Genomic DNA, 25,460 nt, shown 5'->3' with positions numbered 1-25,460 from the left:
CTTATACGAAGATTAATTCAAGATGGATTAGAGACTTAAAAATTAAGCACATTTTTTGAAAATTATTTTAACTAGGCTTTGTAATGGTGAGAAAAATAATTAAATTTTTAATTAATCCTCATGTTTTCATTAATTGACATAGCTATAACTTTAGCTATGTGAAATACATGGAAAATGAGTTATTTTATTTTAAGATAACCAGGAATTCAAATATGAAGTTTAATGTTAAACATTTATGACAGTAGTTCATACATTTTTCAAAAGAGATCCTAAAAGACATTAAATATTTTCCTTATAGCACACAGTTTCATAACTATTATCAACCTATGATTATTTTACTATACTATAAAAAGGATGCCCCCAGGCTTACGGAAAATGGAACCAACCCCATAAAAATTTAAAATTACCCCAAATTTGCAATTGTTTTTAAACTTTATTAAGCTTTATTGAGATATAACTCAAATATCACACAATTCACTAGTTTAAAGTGTACAAGTTAATCATTTTTAGTGTATCTACAAAGTTGTACTCTTATTCCCAGCATCACTACAATAAACTTTGGAATATTTTTATCACCCCAAAAAGAAATACCTCAATTTCCCCTTCCTTCAGCCCCTGCCAATCACCAACCATTTTCTGTCTCTATGAATTTGCCTATTCTGACATTTCATATAAAGGGACTCACACAATATGTGGGCTTTATGTGTGGCTTCTTTCACTTAGCATGTTTTCAGGGTTCATTCACGTTATAACATGTATTAGTACTTCACTCCTTTTTATTGCCAGATAATATTCCATAGTATGGATATACCTTTTTTTTTTTAATTAATCAGTTGGACATTTGGGCTGGTTCTACTTTTTGGCTATTATGAATAATGCCGCCAAGAACAGCTGTCTAAAGTTTTTGGGTGAAAATATGTTCTCATTTATCTTGAGCATATACCTAGGAGTGGAATTGCTGGATCACAATATAATTCTTGAAGTGACTACTTCTGGTCATTTTTCTCATCTCTTCCTTTGTATGAGACTGCAAACTGTCACTTCCCATTTCAGCAAATACGCCTGCCTATTGTTAGCCCTCTTCCTACTTAAAATGAAGATGCCTATTATTCTTCTGCTTGCTGGTATGAATCTAGAAACCAGTAATGGTTAAAGTTGAAGTTGTTAGAAGTATGCATAAACCAGCCAACAAACATATGAAAAAAATGTTCATCATCATTGGTCATTAGAGAAATGTAAATCAAAACCACAATGAGATACCATCTCACACCAGTTAGAATGGTGATCATTAAAAAGTCAGGAAACAACAGATTCTGAAGAGGACGTGGAGAAATTACACTGTTGGTGAAAGTGTAAATTAGTTCAACCATTGTGGAAGACAGTATGGCGATTCCTCCAGGATCTAGAACCAGAGACCATTTGACCCAGCAATCCCATTACTGGGGATATACTTAAAGGATTATAAATCATTCCACTATAAAGACACATGCACATGTGTGTTTACTGCAGCAAAGTCTTGGATCCAACCCAAATTTCCATCAATGATAGACTGGATAAAGAAAATGTGGCACATATACACCATAGAATACTAGGCAGCCGTAAACAGGGTTGGTTTCTGTCCTTTGCAGGGACATGAATGAAGCTGGAAACCATCATTCTCAGCAAACTATCACAAGAACAGAAAACCAAACACTGCATGTTCTCACTCATAAGTGGGAGATGAACAATGAGAACACATGGACACAGGGAGGGGAACATCACACACTGGGGCCTATCGGGGGGTGGAGGGGTAGGGGAGGGATAGCATTAGGAGAAATGCCTAATGTAGGTGATGGGTTGATGGGTGAAGCAAACCACCATGGCACAGGTATACCTATGTAACAAAACTGCACATTCTGCACATGTATCCCAGAACTTAAAGTATAATTAAAAAATAAGAAGTATGCATAAACAGTAAAAGAAAAAAAATATGACTAGGTGCCTGTGGAGCTCAATCACAGTAACAACCCACCTCAGCTGTACTTCTACAACTATTTAATGTGTTTCCGGCAGCACAGTCAGGGACAATCCCAAATAATAAGAAATGACTCTGAATAGGGATCGATGATTCAACTGTTCAATTATTCAAATAAAGTCAGAAAAAGGAAGTCTGCCAGTTAATTCAACGAACTTTAAAGAGGACTTCCTTAGCTTTCACCATAGAATACATAGTGCTCTTCAGTTTTTTAATGAAAGTAGACTTTAAAATACATAACCTCCAAGTATTACAAGAAAATATAATGTCTATAATATACACAAAAAAGGCATCTCTCTTCCCATCTACGTTAAAAGAAAACTAAAGCTGTATGTACTTAGTATGCTAATTTTTCCAAGGCTAAGATTTCATGTGGGTGTCTTTTTAACAATGCAAAAGTATGCAGGCATCCAAAAATTTTTGCTGTGGGTGTTTACCAGAATTCCAACTCAAAGTTGAAGAGCTAGCAATAATTTTGCAACCAGCTTTCCATCATACTACACACAACTATGTTATAAGAACAAAGTAAAATTTTCCAGTATTTTATTTTAAAATAAAGGTATGTCCACACAAAATAAAAAATGTATCTTACCTATCATCTTCTGGCAGATCTATTTTTGAAAGTGTTTTAGTTATCTCTAAAATACAATTCAAAAGTCTAAAGCAAATAACTGTTTTTATTTGTAGTTCAATTAGTAGACTTAAATATAGTAAAATTGGGTTAATAATTATATTAATTTCCTGAAATACCAGGAAACCAAAGTGGAAGATACATCTTTTGTTTCTTTAAATTCGTTTCAGAGAAATAAGAGAATTAGCAGGTATGGTATTTGGCCCACAAAAAAAAAAAAAAAATTTAATTTAAAAAGTATAAAAACTGTATAATCAAGGAGGTCCAAGCGTGCAATTATGAACTATAAATGATACTGATACAAAGGTACATAAAAATCTTCACTCCACCTGCCATTTTCACAGAAATGATAGATTTTTGGTTTTTACTGTATATTCCACATTAATGGATAAACAGTAGAAATTGGCAACATAAATGATTTTATGGGTAATGTTATATTAAACGAAGCTGTCCAAATTTAGTACTATTCCAGAAAATAATCTTTCAAAAAGTAGCATTATGAATATTTGAAGTCTCCCAGCAGGGACTGGTAGGAGAGAGAAAAACAGGGGGAAGAAAGGAAGAGATAAAGGAAACAATGGAAGATCCAGATATTTAGGCCCTCAGTAATCAAAAAGGAAAAGATTCAGTTGAACATGTTGAATTTGAGGAGCTATGGGACAATTAGAGTCCTATCTAGCAGTTAAAAAATGTATGACTGGAACCTAGGAGAGGAGCCAGGGATAAAAAGCTACTAGGTAAAGAAGCTATACAAACAGACGAAAAGAAAAACAGAAAACATAGAAAGCTGAACACTTTTCTGAGTATGTGGAAAATACAAAAAAAAAGATGGAAACTCTGGTCTCCATGGTCATTACTTCTTTGCAGGATGTAGAGAAAAGGATAATTTTTACACTATGGATGATCTCTTCTCTCCCTAGTATATTCAAATTTCCACCTCAACTTGATCATTCCCTCTCCTTTAATCACAGTTAACTTTTTACTGCACTCTGACTCTAGCCAAAGTTTCTAATAGTGCAGCACATTCTTAAATGCAAGCCAACCTGGCTTCCCCTCACCACAACACCAAAATTGTTTTGTTAAGACATCCAATGACTTCTCGGCTGCTAAATCTAATGTATATTTTTCAGTCCCTGTCTCACTGAACTCCTACAGTGGCATCTGACACTGTTAGCCACTCCCTTCCTTGAAACAACACACTCTTCTACCCAGCAATTAAGTGGTAGGAGTTCCTTTAGCACTTGGTCCTATACCCCTCTCCCTTGCTCATGCTGTTATTTTCTATGGTTATCATACCAGACTCATAGCTTTAAATGTCATGTATATGTGTTAAGTCATAAGTGATGGCTTAGGTTCAGTCCTCTTTTGTGAGTTTCAGCCCTGGATATAAAACACTGATCTTACCACTTAGGATGTTTCATTACATTTACTACTCTAATCCTCACCAAAAGATAAAAAGAACTTCTCAATGTACTATAAACAGTGACTTCTGTCAAAATGGAGAGGGAAATAATTTTTCTTTTTGGATCTAGTTTTAAATTCCTGATGGTTTCATTGAAAACACTTAAGTCCATTTTCCAAACGATAGAATTCCACATATTATAATGATTCAAGGTAAACTATTTTAGGTATCTATTTTTAGGTATCTATTTCCCTCATTCCTTTGTTCCCAACTCTGCAGAAGCTAAGGGCTTCTAACATGGTCCTCATAAAAAGGACAGCAGAAGTTCTGCACTGGATAGCTCCAGAGGAGATTTTTAAAATTCTGTACTTTGTAGAAATATCTCCCAGGGTATGCAGCATCTATGAAACTGCTATACAGGATTGTTACAAACAGCTGTACAAGACTACCTTTAAAGAAGAATTGCTATAGTGTCCAGAAAATCCATCTGAGAAAGCAAACATTTTTTTTTTTGAGATGGAGTCTTGCTCTGTCACCCAGGCTAGAGTGCAATGGCGCAATCTTGGCTCACTGCAACCTCTGCCTCCTGGGTTCAAGTGATTCTCCTGCCTCAGCCTCCCAAGTAGCTGGGATTACAGGCACCTGCCACCACGTCCAGTTTATTTTGTATTTTTAGTAGAGACAGGTTTCACCATGTTGGCCTGGCTGGTCTCAAACTTTCCTGACCTCAAGTGATCCGCCCACCTGGGTCTCCCAAAGTGCTGGGATTACAGGTATAAGCCACCGCACCCAGATTCAAATGTTTTAAGTATGAAATTGTGTACTAGAGAGAGTTTTGTGTTATTTAACTTTGGAAGTTTATTTGGAGGCTATTCTGGTAGAGATGGTAGGTAAAATAGGCCAATCATTCGGTTTCTACATTATCTAGGATGTTTTTCCAATTAAACAAACCCCATTAGCAGCTCGAGCTAGCATCTCCTTTTAATCAATGTTCCAGGTCAAACTAGGTTCTTTCTTCCCCTAGATATTTTCCCACTGCAACCTCTGGACCCCTGGGTTTACCTGTGCATCCATGGCTTTTTCACGAAGCCTTGAAAAATAGTGTTATCCCAAGGAATTCTTTTGATCTGTCATAAATATGTTGTTACCACACATAGTACCTTTTGACATGATTAAAGAAAAGGCAAATATTAGTCTGTCATAGAAGTGACATTCCTATATTTTTCCATAGACCACTTTCCTATTTAATTTTCCTTGAATTTCATAATACCCCACCAAACTCTTATCTTTTAAGTTAGGTAATTGAGGGTTCTAACTAAAATACTTAATTTGATATAATGTTCTTTTGCTGAAATACTGGTTTTAAAGTATTCTCTCCTGAGGGACTTTTGGTTTGCCTTTCCCTCTGCCTGTTAAATGCACTTTGAAGATGGCTGCCTCTTTCTCATCCTTTAGGTCTTAGTTTAAAGGCAGCCTTCTCCTTCCCAAAACACCTAACATATTATTTCTTCTTAGTCCCGTTTATTTCCTTTGTGACACATATCATACTCTGTAGTTATCTTTTATATGTACTTGGTGTTTTGTAATCTATGCATTCCCTCAGTAAGTATTAAAATGGAAGGTCCACAACAGCACAGATCTTTCCTGTCATTTTTATCAAAGATACGGTAAATGAATATTGAGCTTTCATGAGGAATCTGTTTTCCAAATAATGTCCTGAAATAGTAGAGTGAAATGAGTGTCTGTTCTCAAGTCAGAGATAGGCTCAAATCCCAGCTCTGCTACTCACTAGCAATGTGTGCTTTGGCAAGTTATTTAATCCCTCTGGTTCTCAGTTCCAACATATGCGAAATGGGGATATTATCCACTCAATACTGTCTGAGAAGACGAAGTGAGAAAATACAGTAATTGTATAGAACACAAAAACTCTCCTATGTTCCTGGTGAGAATACAAACTGTTAAAACAATTTTGAAAGAAAAGCTTGGGCAATTTTCAAGTTGAAAAAATGCATACCTTTATCCCAGCAATTCTACTCCTCAGCATATCCTTAGAGATATACAATACTTCTATGAAGCAAGATACTTGTATAAAAACGTTTATATCAGCACTGTTTAAAATTGCCAAAAACTAGAAACATCACAAACATCCTTAACTGTAGAATAAAGAAATTGTAGTATATTCATCCAATCGAAGATAAATAGCAATTGAATGAATTGCGGAGTGGCCACAGTGGCTCATGCCTGTAATCCCAGCACTTCGGGAGGCCAAGACTGGTGGATTGTTTGAGCTCAGGAGTTCAATACCAGCTTGGGCAACAAGGCAAAACCCCATTTCAATAAATACAAAAAAAAAAAACAACAGTTAGCCAGGCATGGTGGCACGTGCCTGGAGTCCCAGCAACTTGGGAGGCTGAGGCCAGAGGATCACTTGAGCCCAGGAGGTTGAGGCTGCACTGAGCCGTGGTCACACCACAGCACTCCAGCCTGGGCAACAGAGTGAGACTGTCTCAAAACAAGAAAAAAAAAAAGAGTGAATCACAAAAAGACACAGTATAAATAAATGAGTGTCACAAACTAAGAGTGAACAAAAGATGTCAGATTGAAAATATGCTATACGATTCCATTTACATAAATTTTTAAAGCAGGAAAAACTAGACTAATAGTCTTCAGGAATACATAAAGGTGACAAAAATCATTAAAAAAACAGTAACACCAATACCCAAAGAAGTGATCACCATAAGTCAGGGCAGTGGCTATTTTGTGGAGGAATTAGAAGAGGGTGCACACAGAATTTCTAGGATGCCAGCAACATTCTATTTTTTGATCTGGGTGGTGACTACATAGATGTTCATTTGATAACTTATGTTATACATTTATATTTTATGTTCTTTTTAGATTCCACAATAAAAAATACTTTTAAAACATTGAGAAAATGTGTTAAATGTTTAGTACACTGCCTGACAACAGAGTTAGCGCTCAATGAATTTTAGCTGTTATTATAAACAAATAAGCAATCTACTATTGCAACTGCCCATACTGTGAGCTTAAAACTGGATGTTGAAAAAAATACATAAAAATAAATACCGTAAAACATTACTAATCTAGACACTACTACATAGCTTCTTATAATTTGATAGTGGCAAAGTTTAAGATTACCTCTAAAAGACTTTTAAAAAAAAGGACTTTCGCATACAAATATGAAATCACCATTCCGCATGGTGGTGTTAAAGGATTTATCACCTATACCATCTGCCAAGGCAACAGGGTATATAGCACAAGAACGTGGATTTAATGACCAATGGTCACAGTACTAGAAATGTTTCACAACTTCTCTGACACTAACGATTTAATAAATGATAAACTCTTTCCTATTTGCCTTAGTGGCACTGATACACACTTTACAAAAGGAATGTCTAGGGTTAATACGAGATTGCCTAATCTGAGAACAGAAACAAAACTTTAGCGCTCAGCATTATTTCAGCAAATTAAATAATGGTTAATGACAGCCAGCAGAGTGGTGATCTTTATTTTAGGGCACTGTTAACATACAAAAATGTATTACTGTCTTGGCAAGTAGCTTATTGTTGATTTAAATAAACCCAAAATTATATTTCAAAAATGTTAAAGTCCACCAAAAAATGCTATTTATTTACACCCTACAAACTTCTGAATTAAAATGTTATTAAAGATACTTTAAAGATCAAAATTTCTTACATGGTTTAACAGCATCTGCTTAATACTAAAGTAAGTCAAAGTGTTAAATTACTATCATGAATCATAGCTGATTTAGCAACTAAAAATATGTGCATACATATGCAAATTTCGACCCCAAAGTGGCTGGGTTTATTCTAACAATTGTTCTAACAATTTTTGTTTTAATCAAGTACTGGCCAATTATATCATCCCAAAGCTACCAACATTTCCTATCCGTGCTGTCGGTGATTGGTGTATTCAGTGTAATGCTCCCCATACAGACTACTCTTTCAAAACAAAGTATTGTTTTACAGGAATCCAATCTCCTCTAGTTAACAATGCGCTATTAATATCCAGTGGTATTAATGCAAAGCTCAAAACTCAAGTGCCACAGATAAAAGTGGATGGTGTGACCATGTGACTTTACAATGAACCAAGTCAGAACTGCTGATTACAAAGAATTCAGTCCTCTACCTAGCCCATCATGTTCTTTACTAACCATTCAAGACTGAGTTACAACAAAATGCATTAGAAATAGCATTGCTTCAAATCCCACACAACTTGCTAATGTCAATAAAGTAAAAGCTTGAAAACATTTTAATTAGAGTTACCAGAAAACTTATACCTTCCAGTATCAATTAATAACTGTGTAATTTATATTTCAAACTATTTTAAAGATGAACCAAAAGTTGATAAGAAGACAGAGAAGTACATGTCTAGTAGCATCATAAATGGGTAAAACACTGGAAAAGCAGTATGTATGAAAAACCATGTAATTAAAAACTACATTTTAGTATACACCTGGATAGATAAGATACACTTGATTTTTCATGTATTTCTCACAGGAATTTATGATACTTCTCACTATGAATACTGGTTGAGTATCCCTTGTCCTTTTTGCATGGGACCAGAAGTGTTTCATATTTCAGATATTTTCAGATTTTGGAATATTTGCATTACACCTACTGGAGTTCAGCATCCCTAATCCAAAATGCTCCAATGTGCAGTTCCTTTGTGCACCATGTAAGCACTCAAAAAGTTTTAGATTTTGGAGCATTTCAGATTAGGATACTCTAGCTCTATCACCTTTCCCATTTTTTATATAAGGAAACTGAGGGTCAGAGGTGAAGTCCTTTTCATAGAGGTCCCACAAACTATTAAGTAGAAATGCCAAGAGTTAAATCCCCTTGAGTGCTGCATAAGGACGTTTCTGTCAACAATGAACTGCATATACAATAGTCCCATAAGATTATAATGGAGCTAAAACATTCCTCTCCTACTGATGTGGTAGCCACTGCAAGAGCATAGTGCAATGCATTTCTCACGCGTCTATGGTGATGCTGGAGTAAACAAACCTACTAAGCTGACAGTAATATAAAAGCATAGCAGATATAATTGTTCTTAGTATATAACACTTGATAACAATAATAAATATGTTACCGATTTATGTACGTACAATTTTTATCATTGTTTTAGAGCTTACTTCTACTTACTTAAAAAAAATAATAACTGTAAAACAGCCTCAGGCAGATCCTTCAGGAGGTATTCTAGAAGAAGGAATATATACTGTTATTGTAAGAAATGACAGCTCCATGTGTTATGGTCCTTGAAGACGTTCCAGTGGGACAAGGTGTGGGGTGAAAGACAGTGATATGGATGATCTTGAACCTTTATAGGCTTAGGCTAATGTGTATGCTTTTGTCTTCATTTTTAACAAAAAAAGATGTTTAAAAGAAAAAAACTAAAATTTTAAAAAATAGAAAAAGGTTTATAGAATAAGGATACAAAGAAAATATTCTTGTACACTTGTATAGTATGTCTGTGTTTTAAGCCAAATGTTATTACAAAAGCATCAAAAAGTTTTAAGCAATCTAAAAGTTTATAAAGTAAAAAGTTAAAACAAGCTGAGGTTAATTTATTATTGAAAAATATATTTTTAAATAAATTTAATGTAGCCTAAGTTTACAGTGTTTATAAGTCTATAGTAGTGTACAGTAATGTGCTAGGCCTTCACATTCACTCACCACTCACTCAGAGTAACTTCTAGTCCTGCAAGTTCCATTCAATAGTAAGTATCCTACACAGGTGTACCATTTTATCTTTTACGTTGTATTTTTACTGTTTAGGTTTTTATGTGTGGATATGTAAATACTTATCATTATGTTCCAATCATGTACAGTAACATGCTGTATGAATTTCTGGCCTAGAAGCAACAGGCTATACCATATAGCCTAGGTGTGTAGTAGAATATGCTCTCTAGGTTTGTATCATTATGCATAATGACAAAATCACCTAATCATGTATTTCTCTAAAGTATCCCAGTTGTCAAGCAACATATGACTGTATGTGGATGGAAAAGAAATCAGAGTAAATGAAAAAGAAGCAAAGACAGGAAAGAAAATACTCTTGATACATGTAGCTGCACTTTGTCAGATCCCTGACTTTGCTGCTTTTTAACTGAGAGCCTTTCTCAACTGTGGATAGCTTAAATGGCTGAGAGTAAAGTCCTAGTAACTTGAAATATCAGGAAATAGAGCTCAAAGTCAACAGAGGAATTGGAAATTAAGTGAAAAGCCTTAGAAAAAGTAGAATGATAGCAAGGGTAAGCCCCCGAATCTCTGCAAGCCACCAAATTACACAAGGGGCCAACCTAAAAATAAGTAGCTGGAAATCATAAAATACAGAACAGAGATATCAGTTATTATATAGGGAGGGGAGTGGATGGGGGTGGAAAGTCTGCAGTTTGAGCCTAGATAAAAAGTGCCTTTTAGAAAAAAAAAAAAAAAAACACCTAACAACAATAATATTCAGAAGAACATTTTTAAAAACCAACCCCAAAACCCAAAGTCAAATATAATGTAGTATCTGCATGGCCAGTTTCCATCCAAAAACCTGCTAGACATCCAAATAAACAGGAAAATGTAACACACACTCAAGAGAAAAAAAAAAAAAACAAGCAGTCATTAGAAATTACCTCCATGTGGCCCACATGTTAAATTCAGGAGACAAAGACTCCAAAAATAGCTGTAATAACAGGTAAACAAAAGCAAAGGTAAATATATCAATAAGTAACACAGAGAATCTAATAGAGAAATGAAAACTATATTTTAAAAGTTAGAAATTCTAGACCTGGAATAAATTTTTAAAGAAATTCATGAAAAAAAAATTTGAAATGAAAAATTCACTAGGTGAACTTAATAGCAGAATGGAAGTGGCAGAAGGAGTAAAAGTGAAAAACATCAACTTACAGATTCAAGAAACTTAACAAATCAACAAAAGATACACAAAAAGAAAAACTTGAGGCACAAACTGCTGAAAGCCAAAGGTAAAGAGAAAATCTGGAAAGCAATGAGAAAAATAACATCTTACAGAGTTGCTGACTTCTTACCAAAAACACCAAAGGTCAGAAGACATTGAAATGGCATACCAAAAAGGCTGAAAGAAGAAAGCTGTCAACTAAGAAGTCTATAACCAGCAAAGCTATCCTTCAAAACGCCAGTAAAATAAAGACACGTTTAGATAAACAAAAACTAAGAGAACTCGTTGCCAACTGTCCTCTATTAAAAGAAGTGCCCAAGGAAGGGAAGCAGTCTGATAAATAATGAATATAAATGAAAATATTTTAAAACCATACATATTTTTTCTCTTCTCTGTTTTTTAAAGCCATGTAACTGTTGAAAGCAACAAATACAACACATTTATCATCTAGATGACAAGAGCACTAAGAAAAGACAAAGTACTGTGTTTTAAAATTCCTATATTTCAGCTGAAGAAATTCAATATTCAAAGTAACCACTAAAAAATAATGCAAAGATATATAACTAGACATTCAATAGAAGAATTAAATGAAATGCCAAAAAATCTTAGCACAAAAAAATGGCAGGAAAGAAGAATTTGGGAAACAAAAAACAGGTAATAGGAAACAACACGATGTCAGGCCTAATTACAACCAAATCACAATAAATGTAAATGGTCTAAAAGGTCTACAAAGAGCATGAAATGGCAAGTTATGGTACATATACTTTAAAGTATTATAATTATATGAATATTCTATAGGTGGTATATGAAACTGATTGTTTACAAATGTTACTTAATGCTAGATAGGGAGAGTAGGATATAAAATTTTAGTTTATAAATGTACACAAATGCAAAAAGGTTAAGGGTTTGAGGTATTTAAGTTACCTTCCCATTTCTCAAACTTTCTATATTACTTCCTTTTCCTCATGAAACAACAAACATTTGAAATAAGCGAAGTACAGTGAAATTCTTTGAATAAAATTTTAAAGCGTTGGTTTTGAAAAAGGTTAATCCTCAGACTCTTACAATTGAATACTCTAGGAAGGCTTGAGACTGAAATTTTCCTAAATTGTATAGTTCACTGACTCTTTTTTGTATTGAGATTTAAAACATTGTTAATTTTGTTAGCATTATGCTAGATGAAGATATTGCAATGATCAAAATTCAGCTCCTGTCCTAACATCTATTCTAAAGGGTTATTACAGACTGCTATTTTCTGATAACTTTGTTTCTGCTTTTCATTATTTTCTTATCTTCTGTTTCTGCAAGATGCCTCAAAGCCATTTATTATGAACGCCTATTTGTTGTTATTGTGGTTATTTTGCTTAATTACCGGTTCTTAAATTTGTTTCTGATCAGCAAATCTGCCTGATAATTGGGATTGATACAGGGGAGGCAGTATAATATTTTCTCTAAACCCAATCTTAGGCAAATCTCTAGAAATTTATAGGTAAGTTAGTACTGAGGCTATGTCCTGACCAGCTTTGCCAAAAAATATTTCTCCTTTACAATATTTATTTGCAAATGCTCTGAGTACACAATTCTCATGACGGTTTCATTTTAAACCAAAATAATGAGATTCAAATTGGTGATTAAATAAACAAAAAGCAAATTCACATTTTAATTTTCAAAGGAAAAAATCCTCCTATAGAATCAATAATTATTTACCATAACATTAGTTTCTAAAATATCAAGTCTGATAAGTTATGCCCTAAACCATTAGGTTTTATTAAAAAAAAAAGAGGGTAATATCTAGACCCAACTGTTCCACAATAACTCATCAGGATTCGAACTTATCACTTCGTACTTGTATGTCTGATATTCCTACAACATTTGAATAGGACTGTTAATAGCAACATACCATGTTTTGTTCATACTTGACGAGTAAAAACATAGATGTTTTTCCTAATACCTCATCTTTCCTAATAACCAGTGTCTGCTACTAAATAATTAGGTATTAATATCTATTACCTTTCCTAATAGCCAGTGTTTACCACTTACAAGTTGATATTAGCTTCTGAGTCTGTCCATCTGTCAACTACCTACCTTGCAAGGTTGTTGTGCCCAGGCTACAGAAAACTCCTGAAACATATCAGATGTTTAACAATTGACAACTTAATTTAATTCAGTACACAGTTATCTAACAGTTAAAGCCAGAACTTTGATAGATAGTACTTGTCTATATCAGGGTATTTCAAAACTGAGAATCAGCACATCAATGAAAACAAATGACTCTGCACTCTCAATATGGTAATCAAAGACTCAACATGGTCTAGGACACCAATTCTCAAACCAGGTTATTTAACATTACCAGCAAAACTCTAAAAACCACAAACACTCTGAGACAGGAGTATCCAATTTTTTGACTTCCCTTGGCCATATTGAAAGAATTGTCTTGGGCCACACAAAATACACTAACATTAATAATAGCTAATGAGTTTTTTTTTAATTGCAAAAAAAATTTCATAATGTTTTGAGAAAGTTTACAAATGTATGTTGGGTCACATTCAAAGCCATCCTGGGCCACATGTGGCCCACAGGCTGCAGGTTGGTCAAACTTGCTCTAAGAGGTTGAATAAAACATACTTTGCCTGCTTATAAAAACAAACCACTACACAAACTCTTTGGGAAAGGGGAAACGGCCATTTTTCCCCAGGTGGTTCTTTTAGAAATTTTGGAATCACTGGTCCAAAAGAAAAATACAAGGATAAAGAGACCTGCTCTACCAGGTATTAGCTTGAAGGCAAACCACAGCCTTGCAAAATGAGACTGTCACTCCAGGACCTTCTAAAAAAGCCACCTACTCCAACAACTGAAGACCAAACACATATATGTAACTTAAGAATGCTTTGGAAACTAACATTTCTAACAATACAATATTAAATTTTCACAGGCCCAAATCTCCACTCTCACAAAGAAAACAGATTCCACTGACTGAAACACTTCATTGAGAACCTAATGTTCTAGACATCTTTATTTAAGGAAGGATCCTATGCAAAATTAGAAGAACATTAGATTCTCTGATGACTTTAAACTAGTTGTGACTAACCTGGAAGAAAAGGAATAAAGAAAAGAATGAATGAAGGAAGGAAAAAAGTAATTTTAGATATCACCTCCCTTGACAGCACTGTCTATTCTTCTGTGATGATGGAAATCTTTGGTATCTCAATTGTCCAATGATAACAACTAGCCAAATATGGTTATTAAGTACCTAAAATGTGACTCAAGTAACCAAAGAACTGAATTTTTAACACGATGTTAATTTAAAGTTCAATTTAACAGGCCGGGTGCGGTGGCTCAAGCCTGTAATCCCAGCACTTTGGGAGGCCGAGACGGGCGGATCACGAGGTCAGGAGATCGAGACCATCCTGACTAACACGGTGAAACCCCGTCTCTACTAAAAATACAAAAAAAAAAATTAGCCAGGCGAGGTGGCGGGCGCCTGTAGTCCCAGCTACTCGGGAGGCTGAGGCAGGAGAATGGTGCGAACCCGGGAGGCGGAGCTTGCAGTGAGCTGAGATCCGGCCACTGCACTCCAGCCTGGGCGACAGAGCGAGACTCCATCTCAGAAAAAAAAAAAAAAAAAAAAAAATTAACAGACACAAGTTACTAGTTACTGCAAAGTACAACCCATATTATATTTAAAAATTTATATCATACTTTTGGAAGATATGGACAGGGGATGGCAGAGGAAATATAAAAAACTAAGATTCCACGTATAAGAAACTTTCTTATTAATTTTTGAAAATTTTTCTACTAGGAAGAGATACATCCATACACTAGAACTGTGGAGCCTAAATCTTTTCTATTTTATATTCAATGAATATAAAAACATTTGTCATAAGTATTTTAAAAAAGAAAAAAAGGTCACCAAAATAACAAGAGCTTACGCAGTATTAAACTATAGGATATTGAAATGAATGCCAACTGAGACTCAGTAATGCCTGCCCCAATTTCCAATGCTAGTTCTGCATGTCTATGATTTTGGTCAGGTCATTTAGTTCTTTTGGGTCTTAATGCCACATATGCAAAACAGGGCAATTTCTCTGCCAAACATCCTTTAGAGAATCTAGACAACAAATATAAGGTAGGTAAGATTCTTTTGTACCACATTAATATGTAAAGAATTAGGCCTATTATTCAGTATGTATCAATTGAGCATCTACTGTGCCAGGCCACTACTAGATAACAACGACATAATGGTGATCAATCACAAAGTCAGCTTCTCATGGAGCTTGAAATTAGCTGAAGGATACTCAAGCAACCATGTTAATAGATATACTACCACTAACTAAAGCCATTAAGGGAAAATGAGTTTGTTCTAGACTGGAGGATGAAGGCCTCCTCTCGAAATAAGGACTGAAGTGAAATCTTAAACTGAAAGTTAACAGTGGGTGTATGGAAAGGTGGAAGGGAGAGGAAGAGTCCATGGAGAGTACTATGTACAAAGGCCGCACAACCAAAGGAATTATTGTGCCACTGGGGAAGTGAAACACTGAAGAGGCAAACCAGACACAGACAATGCAGGGAGCATTGGGCAACAACGATCAGTTTTGTTTTGGGCACAATAGTCATGGGAAAGCATAGTGAATATAAGAAGTCCAGTTACAAGGCTATTGCTGCAGCTTTGTTGGTGCAAAAGTCATTGTGGTTTTTGGCATTACTTTCAATGTCAAAAAATGCAATTACTTTTGCACCAACCTAATAGGATGGTGGCATCTTAGATGAAAAGAATATTTAGAAATTCAAGTTGACAGCACTCAGTGATTGGATGGGGGAATGAGAGCAAAGTGGCAAGGATGACTCACAGGTTTCTCACTTTTGCAGTATGATGAATAGTGGTACCATTCCGAGAGATAAAGCACACACTGGCAGACGGCCTGGATTCTTTTGTTTCTGGAGGGAATGGGAGGAAATACTAAGTTTGTGAGCTTGAGTTATCTTTGAGACATTAAAACAAAAATGTCAAGCAAGCATTGGATACCTAGAACTCAGAGAAGGAGTGTGGGTAGAAGACGAAATTTTGGGAGTCATTGGACTACAGATGATGTAGCATAAGGAGAGAAAAAAGAGGAACAAGGAAGAAGAAAAGTCCAAATAAAGCCTTGAGGATGTTCAGGTTAGAGAGGGAGGTGACTGCAAAGGATGCCAGGCTGAAAGAGCCAGAAAGGCAGAAGGAAAACTAAGAAGCCAAGGAAGTGACCAAAAGACTTCAAAAGAACACCAAATGCTCCTTGAAAGCCGAACACTGCTTAAAAAAAAAGAAAAAAAAGACTTTCCGAAATTTGTGGTAAGAATGGAGATCACTTGTGACTTTAACAACAACTATTTACACAAAAGAGAAGCCACACTACAACAGTTTGAGTGAAAGGTAAGGAAGGAAAGACAGTAATTATAATCAATACTCTCAACAAGTCTAGCTGAGGAAGGAAGGAAAGAACTTGTACCTGGAAAGCAATGAGAGTTACATAAAATATTCTGCTTTTTCTGTCAGATAGAAGCTACTCGAATTTCTTTCAAGGAAGTAAGCTATTGACAGGAACAGTTAAATATGCAAGAAGAAAAATGAAAATCATAGGACCTCAGAACCAAACTGCAAAATACTGTTCACATCTACACTGTCCAATATAGTAACCAAAGGTCACAGGGAGCTACTACTTCAACACAATTGAAATGTTTGTCTGAACTGAGATGTGCTGTACTGTATGTGAAAAACACACACAGGGTTTCAAACTTTTGTACATAAAAAAGAAATTGAGATATCTCATTATAAATGTTTTAATATTCATTGTATCTGCAATGAATGTTTTAGACACAGTGTCAAATAAAATATATTATAAATTAATTTTGCCTACTTCTTCACTTTTTTAAACGACATATGTAGTTCATATTATATTTCTGTCAGACAGCACTGAGAAAGACCTTAAATGGTAAAAAGCCATAATCACAACGAGTGCTAGTCAAAACTTGGGAGTGAGGTCCTCAGCCCTGTAGCTCAATTCTCGAATTGCAGCTAAAAGTTTTAATCACCCCACTTCCTCTCATCTCAGCTACTGCAATGGTTCCATTAAGATGATAACGGGCTTTTACCAAAGGGGTAGTGATTGATACAATGAGAGGTGTTCAGATACTGGATGTGTTTCAAACATACAATTGTTGGGATTTGCTGATAGTTTGGATGGGGGATGTATGGACAGGGTAATACTTATTTAGAATGGAGCTGATATTAATGGAGAAGTCTGTAGGAAGGGCAGGTCTCAGATGATTAGGGTCCTCTAAGTCTTTCCCCACTGGAATACTCAAGCCTGCCCTGCCAAACCACCTATGCTCCCCTACAAAAGTCTCCAAAATGGCTAGCATACCATACCAAATTTTGTTTGAAACCAAATTGATGGAAGAACTAATTCACACTGACCCAACAAAGAACTATCCCACAGGTTTCCAGAATTCTGAACCTAGATGAGTATCTAATTTGTCACTATTCAGAAAAAGCACAGCATTTTTTTTTTTTTTTTGAGACGGAGTCTCCCTGTGTCTCCCAGACTGGAGTGCACTGGCAGGATCTCACTGCAAGCTCCGCCTCCCAGGTTCATGCCATTCTCCTGCCTCAGCCTCCGGAGTAGCTGCGACTACAGGCGTCCGTCACCTCGCCTGGCTGGTTTTTTTATATTTTTAGTAGAGACGGGGTTTCACCGTGTTAGCCAGGATGGTCTCCATCTCCTGATCTCGTGATCCACCCACCTCAGCCTCCTAAAGTGCTGGGATTACAGGCGTGAGCCACCGCGCCCGGCCAAAGCACAGAATATTTTTAAAAAATTAAGGCAGAGAAATTTCTGAGTCCAATGATACTACCAATGTACTAGCCATAATTAGCTTCTGCTGAGAGTCAACATTCCACTAAGCTATTTTTGCTTTTTGGCTTTCCTCCTTCTTCCAACTAGAAACCCCCAAGTTCTCTATCAGCTCCAAGTTTTTCATAATAGCTTTAAGCTAGCATTGGTAGAGATCCTAGTGAAAATGGAAAAAGACAAAGGAGGCCCTCAGCAGACAGAAGCTTTCACGGTTTAAATGAGACACCACTAATATGTTTTTAACTTCAGTATTTTAAGTAATTTTCCTTGTTGCTCAACCTCAGTGGGCTTTCACTTTGTGGAATCAACCCACTAATTCCCCATTCCTTCGTACAGTATTTGAAACACTACTAGTTTTCATGGTTTTACCTGAAGAACAAAAGCACACTTTTATGCTAAAAAAATTAAAAGCTGTTTTCTGAAGTTCTACTATTTAACAAACCAGTAGCTGCGATTTTACCTGTGTGCCTCATTGGAGAACTAATTTGTAGAATGAAACCTTATCTTGAGTCCATCTCCCAAACCTGCCCTTCCCACAGACTTCTCCATTAATATCAACTCCATTCTAAACAGGGGGAAAACCCTGGTTTACTCTGTTCATACATCCCCTCATCCAAAACATCAGCAAATCCCAACAATTCTACCCTTGAAACACATCCAGCATCTGAACACCTCATTGTATCAATCACTACCACCTTAGTAAAAGTCATTATCATCTTAACGGAACCACTGCAGTAGGCTTCTAACTGGTTTCCTGCCTTCTACTCTTGCTCCCTTACAGTATATTCTCTACACAACAATCAGAGTGGTATTTTGAAAACGTAAGTCAGATCATGTCAAATCTGTGCTCAAAACCCTACAATGCCTTCCCCTAAATCACTCAGAGTAAAATCCTAAGTCTTTATCATGATCTGCAAGGTTCTACACTATTTGGTCCTCACTACACCCTGACTTTCTCTATCACACTCTGCCTCATCGATTTGGTCTTGCTGACCTCCCTGTCTCTCAATCACACCAAGCACACTCCCATCTCAAAGTCTTGGTATCTGCCATGCCTCTGCCTTAGAGTGTCCTTTCCCTGGTATCTGCATGGGGGTCACCCCTTTCTAGAGCCTGCTCACATATCAGAGGTCTTCCCTAACAATGCTAAAACAGTACCACCCAGCCATCATTTAGCCACCTTTAATTTTCCTAGCCCTGCTTTAATTTTGTTTGTTTATTGTCTCCTACCGCTAGAACGAAAGTCCTATGACTTCGTTTTGTTCACTGCTATATCCTCAGCATTTAGAACAGTGTTGCCGTTGATGTTCAATAAGGATTTGTTGAATAACTGGGTTCACATTTATTTCACTTCAGCATGGAACTATACTATAGACTTCCCAAATATATATATATATACACATATATATATATACATATATATATATGTAACATAATGGAAAATCAATGAAAGCAAACACACTCCACACATAAGAACCAAGAAACTCTATTTTGGTCCTTTAAATTCTAGTCTCACAGGATTTTAAAATGTATGAACATAAATACACACAGAGAAGATATTAATTTAGCAGTGTACTGATTTTTGCTACATTTTAAATCCCAAAATTTATCTGTCCTTCTACCCAGGAAATCTTTATGCTAAAAATTAAAAGCTATTTTCTTAAATTCTACTATTTAACAAAGCAGTAGCTGCAATTTTACCTGTTCACCGCATTGTAGAACTACTTTAGTCAGTGTACACCTGGGGGAACGCATATAGTATTATGAGTAAGCTTGACTTCAGTGGCAAGTGGCATGGGTTTAGTAGGGTAAAGCCCCTGGCAAAACTGTGAAATCAGCCAAATTAGACTTTGCCACATGTAAATATTTCTTATCAGGGTCCCACCTTTACCCAGTTCTGGACACTACCCTACTCTTCCCCTCACCCTCAAGAGACACATTCTTGTTCCTCCAGGTTGATTTTCAAGGACTAAAGCTATACACTGAAATGATTAACAGTGTGTGAAATTTCTTGACTAGGCATCAACACAGCCCACTGAGAGAAGCAGCTCATGGTTAGAAGAGATACTATAATTATTTAGTGTTTTACTTAAAGTCCTTATTAAGGGACAGGAACTGCTCACCTGATTTGTACATCCCATGAACAAATCTTTATTACGTGCATATTCTCTGTATGAAGATGAAAAAAAGACATATACAGATGCTAGTGAAGAAGTCATAATAATCAATATTTACATCATCCCATCTCCTCATTTCTGTCAGTTATATAATCATTCAACTCTCAGGAGTTCAAGGTAGAGAAATGTTGGTGGTAATCCCCAAGGGGTCCCCCTCAACATCTTTGTTATCTTAGAACAGGTCTAAGGCATAGAAGAGATAAAAAGAGAAGAACCTGCTGTTTCTATGTCCTAGCTTTAAAGTCAGAAAAACCTGGATGTGAGGTCCAAATCCAGCTGTACTACTATTTTTTTTAGACAGGGTCTTGCTGTGTTGCCCATGCTGAAGCGCAGTGGCTGTTTACAGGCATGGCCACAGTGCACTACAGTCTCAAACTCCTGGGCTCAAGCAATCCTCCTGCCTCAGCTTCCCAAGTAGGGACAACAGGGTCTTACCTACCATGGTGCCTGTCCTCCAGCTGTACTTTCTGTAAAAGTGGCTCTTAAGCAATTTCTTGTTTCTTTTCTTTTCTTTTTTTTTTTTTTGAGATGGAGTTTTGCTCTCGTTGCCCAGGCTGGAGTACAATGGCACAATTTTGGCTCACTGCAACCTCCACTTCCCAGGTTCAAGCAATTCTCCTGCCTCAGCCTCCTGAATAACCAGGATTACAGGCATGTGCCACCACACCTGGCTAATTTTGTATTTTTAGTAGAGACACGGTTTCACCATGTTGGTAAGGCTGGTCTTGAACTTCTGACCTCAGGTGATCCACCCGCCTTGGTCTCCCAAAGTGCTGGGATTACAGGGGTGAGCCACCACACCTGGCCAATTTCTTCTATTAGCCCATTTCATCTTGAGTAAAATGTGTATAAGACCTATTTCTTAGGAGTTAATGAAAATCCAACAAGCAAAGTGACACCATGAAAGACAATATAGTTGCTCCCTTGACCTTTCCCCTTGTTAACGAGAAAGGCAAAAATAGAGGAACCATATAGAAACCCTTGACATACCACCAGCAAAAGGCTCTAAAGCCTTGGCCCAAGGACAACTGCAACCATAATGCTACCTTTAAAAACAAAAATACTAGAAATTACGGTTTACTGGTCAAAATAGTAAAACAAAAACAAAAACAAAAAATAATTTTAATAATGCTTTAAATTCAGTAAGAGCTAGTATGGATTGTCTACCGCTCCACTTTCCACATTTGACAATCTTGCATTCCATCATACATGTTGACGATGTCCATCAAATACTTTCTTGTTACCCTCCACCTTTTATTTCTTCCTGCAGGGCCAAAAATCCATACTTTGATTTTTCTCTCTGTGTGTGTACATATATACATTTTTAAATCAATTCCTGGCATCAGCTTTGAAGAGTTTCTGCCTTTCTAAAAACTATTTTCTCTCAGTTTCCCCCAACACTGCTCTCCAGGCTATTTGACAGTATGGCAGCTCTTCCTTAATGTCCTTTGCTAGTGGCTCCTCAATCTCTAACAGACCTTTAAACAACCTCGAAGTCCAATGCCAGACCCTATTTTCTGTTCTCTTATCTACCACTCTCCCGAAGTAATTTAGTGCATGACTTTAAGCAACTAAACCTTTATATGTAAATATACGTGTGTGTGTGTGTGTGTGTGTGTGTGTGTGTGTATACTGCCTCATCCATGACTCTTGGAATAAGCTGTCCTTGTCTTTACAGGCTACTCAAACAGAATAGTCTCAAATACAAACTTCTCCCAACCACTGAATCTATTCCTCCTCCAATGTTTCTCACCTCAAGCAACGGTACCAACATCTATTAAGTTTCTCAAGTTCAAAATCTAGAAGTCAGCTTCTATCTCACCCGCACATCCAATCCTTTCTGCCACCAACCTTTACTATCTGTCACCCAGACCACAGTAATCACTTGAGTCTCTTTGCTTCCATTCTTGCCCCTGCCAATCCATTCTCCACCCAGAGCCTAAAGATGTTAAAACAAAATGGATCAGGTGGCTACCCCACACAAAATTCTTCAATAGCGTCCCCCTACATTTATAATGAAAAACACTGATCTCCTTTTAGTTATGTGAATATACCACTTTTTCTCACCCCATTACCTTCACGCACGCTGTCCTTTTGTTCTGGACTGTCATTCCACCCAATCATCAACTTACCCTTCAGGTCTCAGCTTCAATGTCATACTTCTCAAAAAAAAAAAAGCCTTCCCAAAACCCAATTAAAATTAGGTCCTATTACATCTTTACAAGTATCCTTTTCTTTCATAATACTTAAAAAACAGTTATTAACTATGTTATTTGTCCAACTATTTTGTTAATGTCTGTCTAGGCAGAAGCAGTAACTGGTTTGCTAATCACCGTGTAATCCCACAGTGTCACAACCATGTTGTCAACATCTAAGATACCCCCTTCCCCAATAACTATTTAATAAATGGAGAACTCATACCTACTGGTCCCAGAATGGCTATACAATATAGCAAGATGCACCAAGGATATTTATCTATTCCCCTACAGTTGGACATCCAGACGAAATACTTTTAAAGTCAGTGATGGATAATCAAAGGAATTCAACTGGAGGAAAGACAATCTAGTCCTTTTCCCTAACAAGTTTCTGAAGTCTTTTACTTCTTTTGTTCTTCTACAGTTCCCAACACAGAGTTAGTCCCATGGTAGATAATTACGCACTTATTAGACCAAAGTAGAGTATATGTCAATCAACCGACTGCTAGAATTAGGTGTTACAAAAATTCTGAATATTATAATACACTGAAGGCTAGAAGCATTAGAGGTGTTAGAGAGGTGGAAGTCAATGTAGACAGAGTAAGGGACAACTTCTGGGAATCCAGCCAACTTGTTATCACCCCTACTGTCTGCCCCTCTTTCGACAGTGGTGTAGAGTCATGATTGTACTACTCAACACCCATTTCTTTCATCCATCCGCTAAAATTCTAACCAAAATTACCTTCAACATGTAGTTATTAGTTAAGCCAAGAAAACAGTGGCCATAAAGGTTATGAGTAGCAGAAGGTAAAAAACTATAAAGAATTAAACTACCTGCTGCATAAATGAAACTGAACGTAACATTTTATATACTATATTCATCTAATAACATAAGAATTAAGAGAATCTAAAATTGAGATCCTAGAGTCTTCTGAAGGGCCAATATAAGAGGGAAATAACAACTAGCTATTATTTTCCAGGCACTGAACATGGTCATTTTTATTGCACTTTTTTTCTAATCTTCATAATAACCCTGAAAAGCTGAAGCTGAGAGGTTGGGTGATTTCTTCAACTGCCGTAAACCAACAATACAGGTGTTGTTTTTTAGACACTTTGAACCAAAAAGCCAAGCAAAGAACACAAAGACACACAAATCTAAAGTTTTGCAGAACTTGAAGTGCTTTGTTATTGAGAGAATTTAATTCAAAATAGCAAAAACTTTCATAGGAAGCATATATGCTCAAGATATATACCTTTCAACTGGATGTCTTTCTAAAACTTATGGGTAAATACAGATCACTTTACTGCTCAACTACTTGGCTTTGGTAAAATAAATCTAAAATATATCTGTATAATATTTTCATTAGTAAATACTTCCTAAGAAAAGGAAAATTTCCAGCTTCATATCTACTTTTGTCTACAATGATTTTTGAGTTTTGGAAAGAAAAAATAGACTTGATAGAAACTACAGAAGTATGAATAAAAAATGTTTTAGACATTGTTTTGCTTCTGATTATGATAAAATACCACAATGGAACAAGAATAGTATTATCTAAAGCTAAATGATCTCAGGCTTTTAAACAATCAATAAGCTGTAAGAGTTGGGACCTCTGTAATTACCTCTGTGTGAATGTTACATTATCAAACACTGGGACAAGTACAGTCTTGTATGAAATCACTGTATGAGATCAAATAATCATATCCAAAAGAAATCACATACTGGATTTAAACTTTTCCTCACTGTGATCATTTCAACCTATGTGGTACTATCCTCTGGCATTTACAAAATTCCATCAATGCAGTCATTACACACTTGTAAAGGAAGACTTCAAGTAATTCCGGCTCATAAAAAAGTTAAACATTAATGAAATTTCAAAAGCATAAATGTTATCTCAAAACAATGATATTGAACACTGAAGAAATAAGTCTTATGTGACCATAAAAAAACAGAATTACAAAAATCAATGCGTTTATGGGGATGGTTTTCTGTTTACAAAGTGTAACTGCTTATTGTAAAGACCCCAAAGGTCTTCCTGGTCATCTTCTACAGAAAAACCAATTCTCCCGTTTCCCTTTTTTCTTTAAAGACTCACCCCTCTCCCTAATTTTTTTAAATATACACCTCTCCCAAAACGTTTTCATTGCCAAAAAAAAAAACAAAAACAAAAAGAGTTATGCCATTATCAGGAACAGAGTGTCCCAAGATTTAAGACTTCTATGATCCTTTGCATATTCAAGATTGCAAGAATTGAGCTTTAATAACTCATAGACCATAAACACACTCTGTTAAGATTTTCCTTCCAATACCAACATTCCCACTCTTGGGATCCCTAATAGGCGTACGTAAGCCACACAACACAATCTTTTAAAACGACACAGATGGTAGATGCTCTCCAACCTCTTCCGAGAGAGGTCCTCACCTAAACCTCCTGCACATGCTCTTCTCAAGGGCCCACAAACACAACTGTCATTCAGAGGGGTGGTGACTGTTAAGCGTGGGTGGGAAAGAAAGTGCACACGAGATACCTAACTGGATGGGGAAGGTTGTTAAAAGCAGCCCTCCAGTATCACTTAACTAGCCAAACCCGCTACAAACTTTTTAAGAGATTAAGTTACATTCCTCGGCAATTCCACCCTTGACAGCTGAATCCAGAGATGCCAGCAAGTCGTGCGTGTCTACTCCTGCCACCTCAACTCGGGAAGAGTCTGCAGCCACATCCCGCGGTCGGCATGCACCAGGGGCTGGGGAAGAAGGGAGGGCCGGGCGAGCTCACCTTTTCCAGCTCGTCGTGGAGCTCCGCCAGGCTAGGCCGGAGCAGCTTCTCGCCCAGCTGCGCGGCTGTGTGCCGGTAGTGATCGATCCTGGGCACAGCGTCCATGGTGTTGTGGCCGAAGGTGCGCAGGTAGTAGGTGTTGGTGTGGGTATCATAATAGTAGTGCTGGTGGTGCCCACTGCCGCCGCCGCCGGAGTGCAGGCTGCTGCCCTCGCTCAGCACCGTGTCCCCGCCGTTCTGGAAGCTCACGTTGGGCCCGTCGCCACCGACCCCGGCAGCATCCGACAGGCTGTCTTCAGCCGACGAGGAGGCAGCCGGGTCCACGAAGTTCACGCGGAAGCGGCCCTTGGCTTCCTCGCTGCCTTTAGCCGGCCCGCTCTCGCCGCTGCCTTCCCCGTCCGCTGGGGTCTGCTTGGCCCCCGCCCC

At 36.9% G+C, this 25,460-nt stretch overlaps 1 protein-coding gene across 1 annotated transcript in view; it reads right to left on the bottom strand.

Annotated features, from left to right (window-relative positions):
- Positions 1 to 25,454, bottom strand: part of SLC12A2 (solute carrier family 12 (sodium/potassium/chloride transporter), member 2) — a 104,816-nt gene extending 79,362 nt beyond the window's left edge. Inside the window, exon 1 of the mRNA XM_011942097.1 lies at positions 25,035 to 25,454. Coding sequence (XP_011797487.1) covers positions 25,035 to 25,139 — 105 coding nt within the window. The 5' untranslated portion in view covers positions 25,140 to 25,454. The remainder of the gene's footprint in view (positions 1 to 25,034) is intronic.
- Between the last annotated feature and the right edge of the window lie 6 nt (positions 25,455 to 25,460).

This window comes from Colobus angolensis, unplaced genomic scaffold, assembly GCF_000951035.1.
Source record: "Colobus angolensis palliatus isolate OR3802 unplaced genomic scaffold, Cang.pa_1.0 Scaffold206, whole genome shotgun sequence".
Classification (NCBI taxonomy): Eukaryota; Metazoa; Chordata; class Mammalia; order Primates; family Cercopithecidae; genus Colobus; species Colobus angolensis.
Note: the sequence above shows the minus strand (reverse complement) of the source record. Positions and strands in the feature narration are given on the sequence as shown.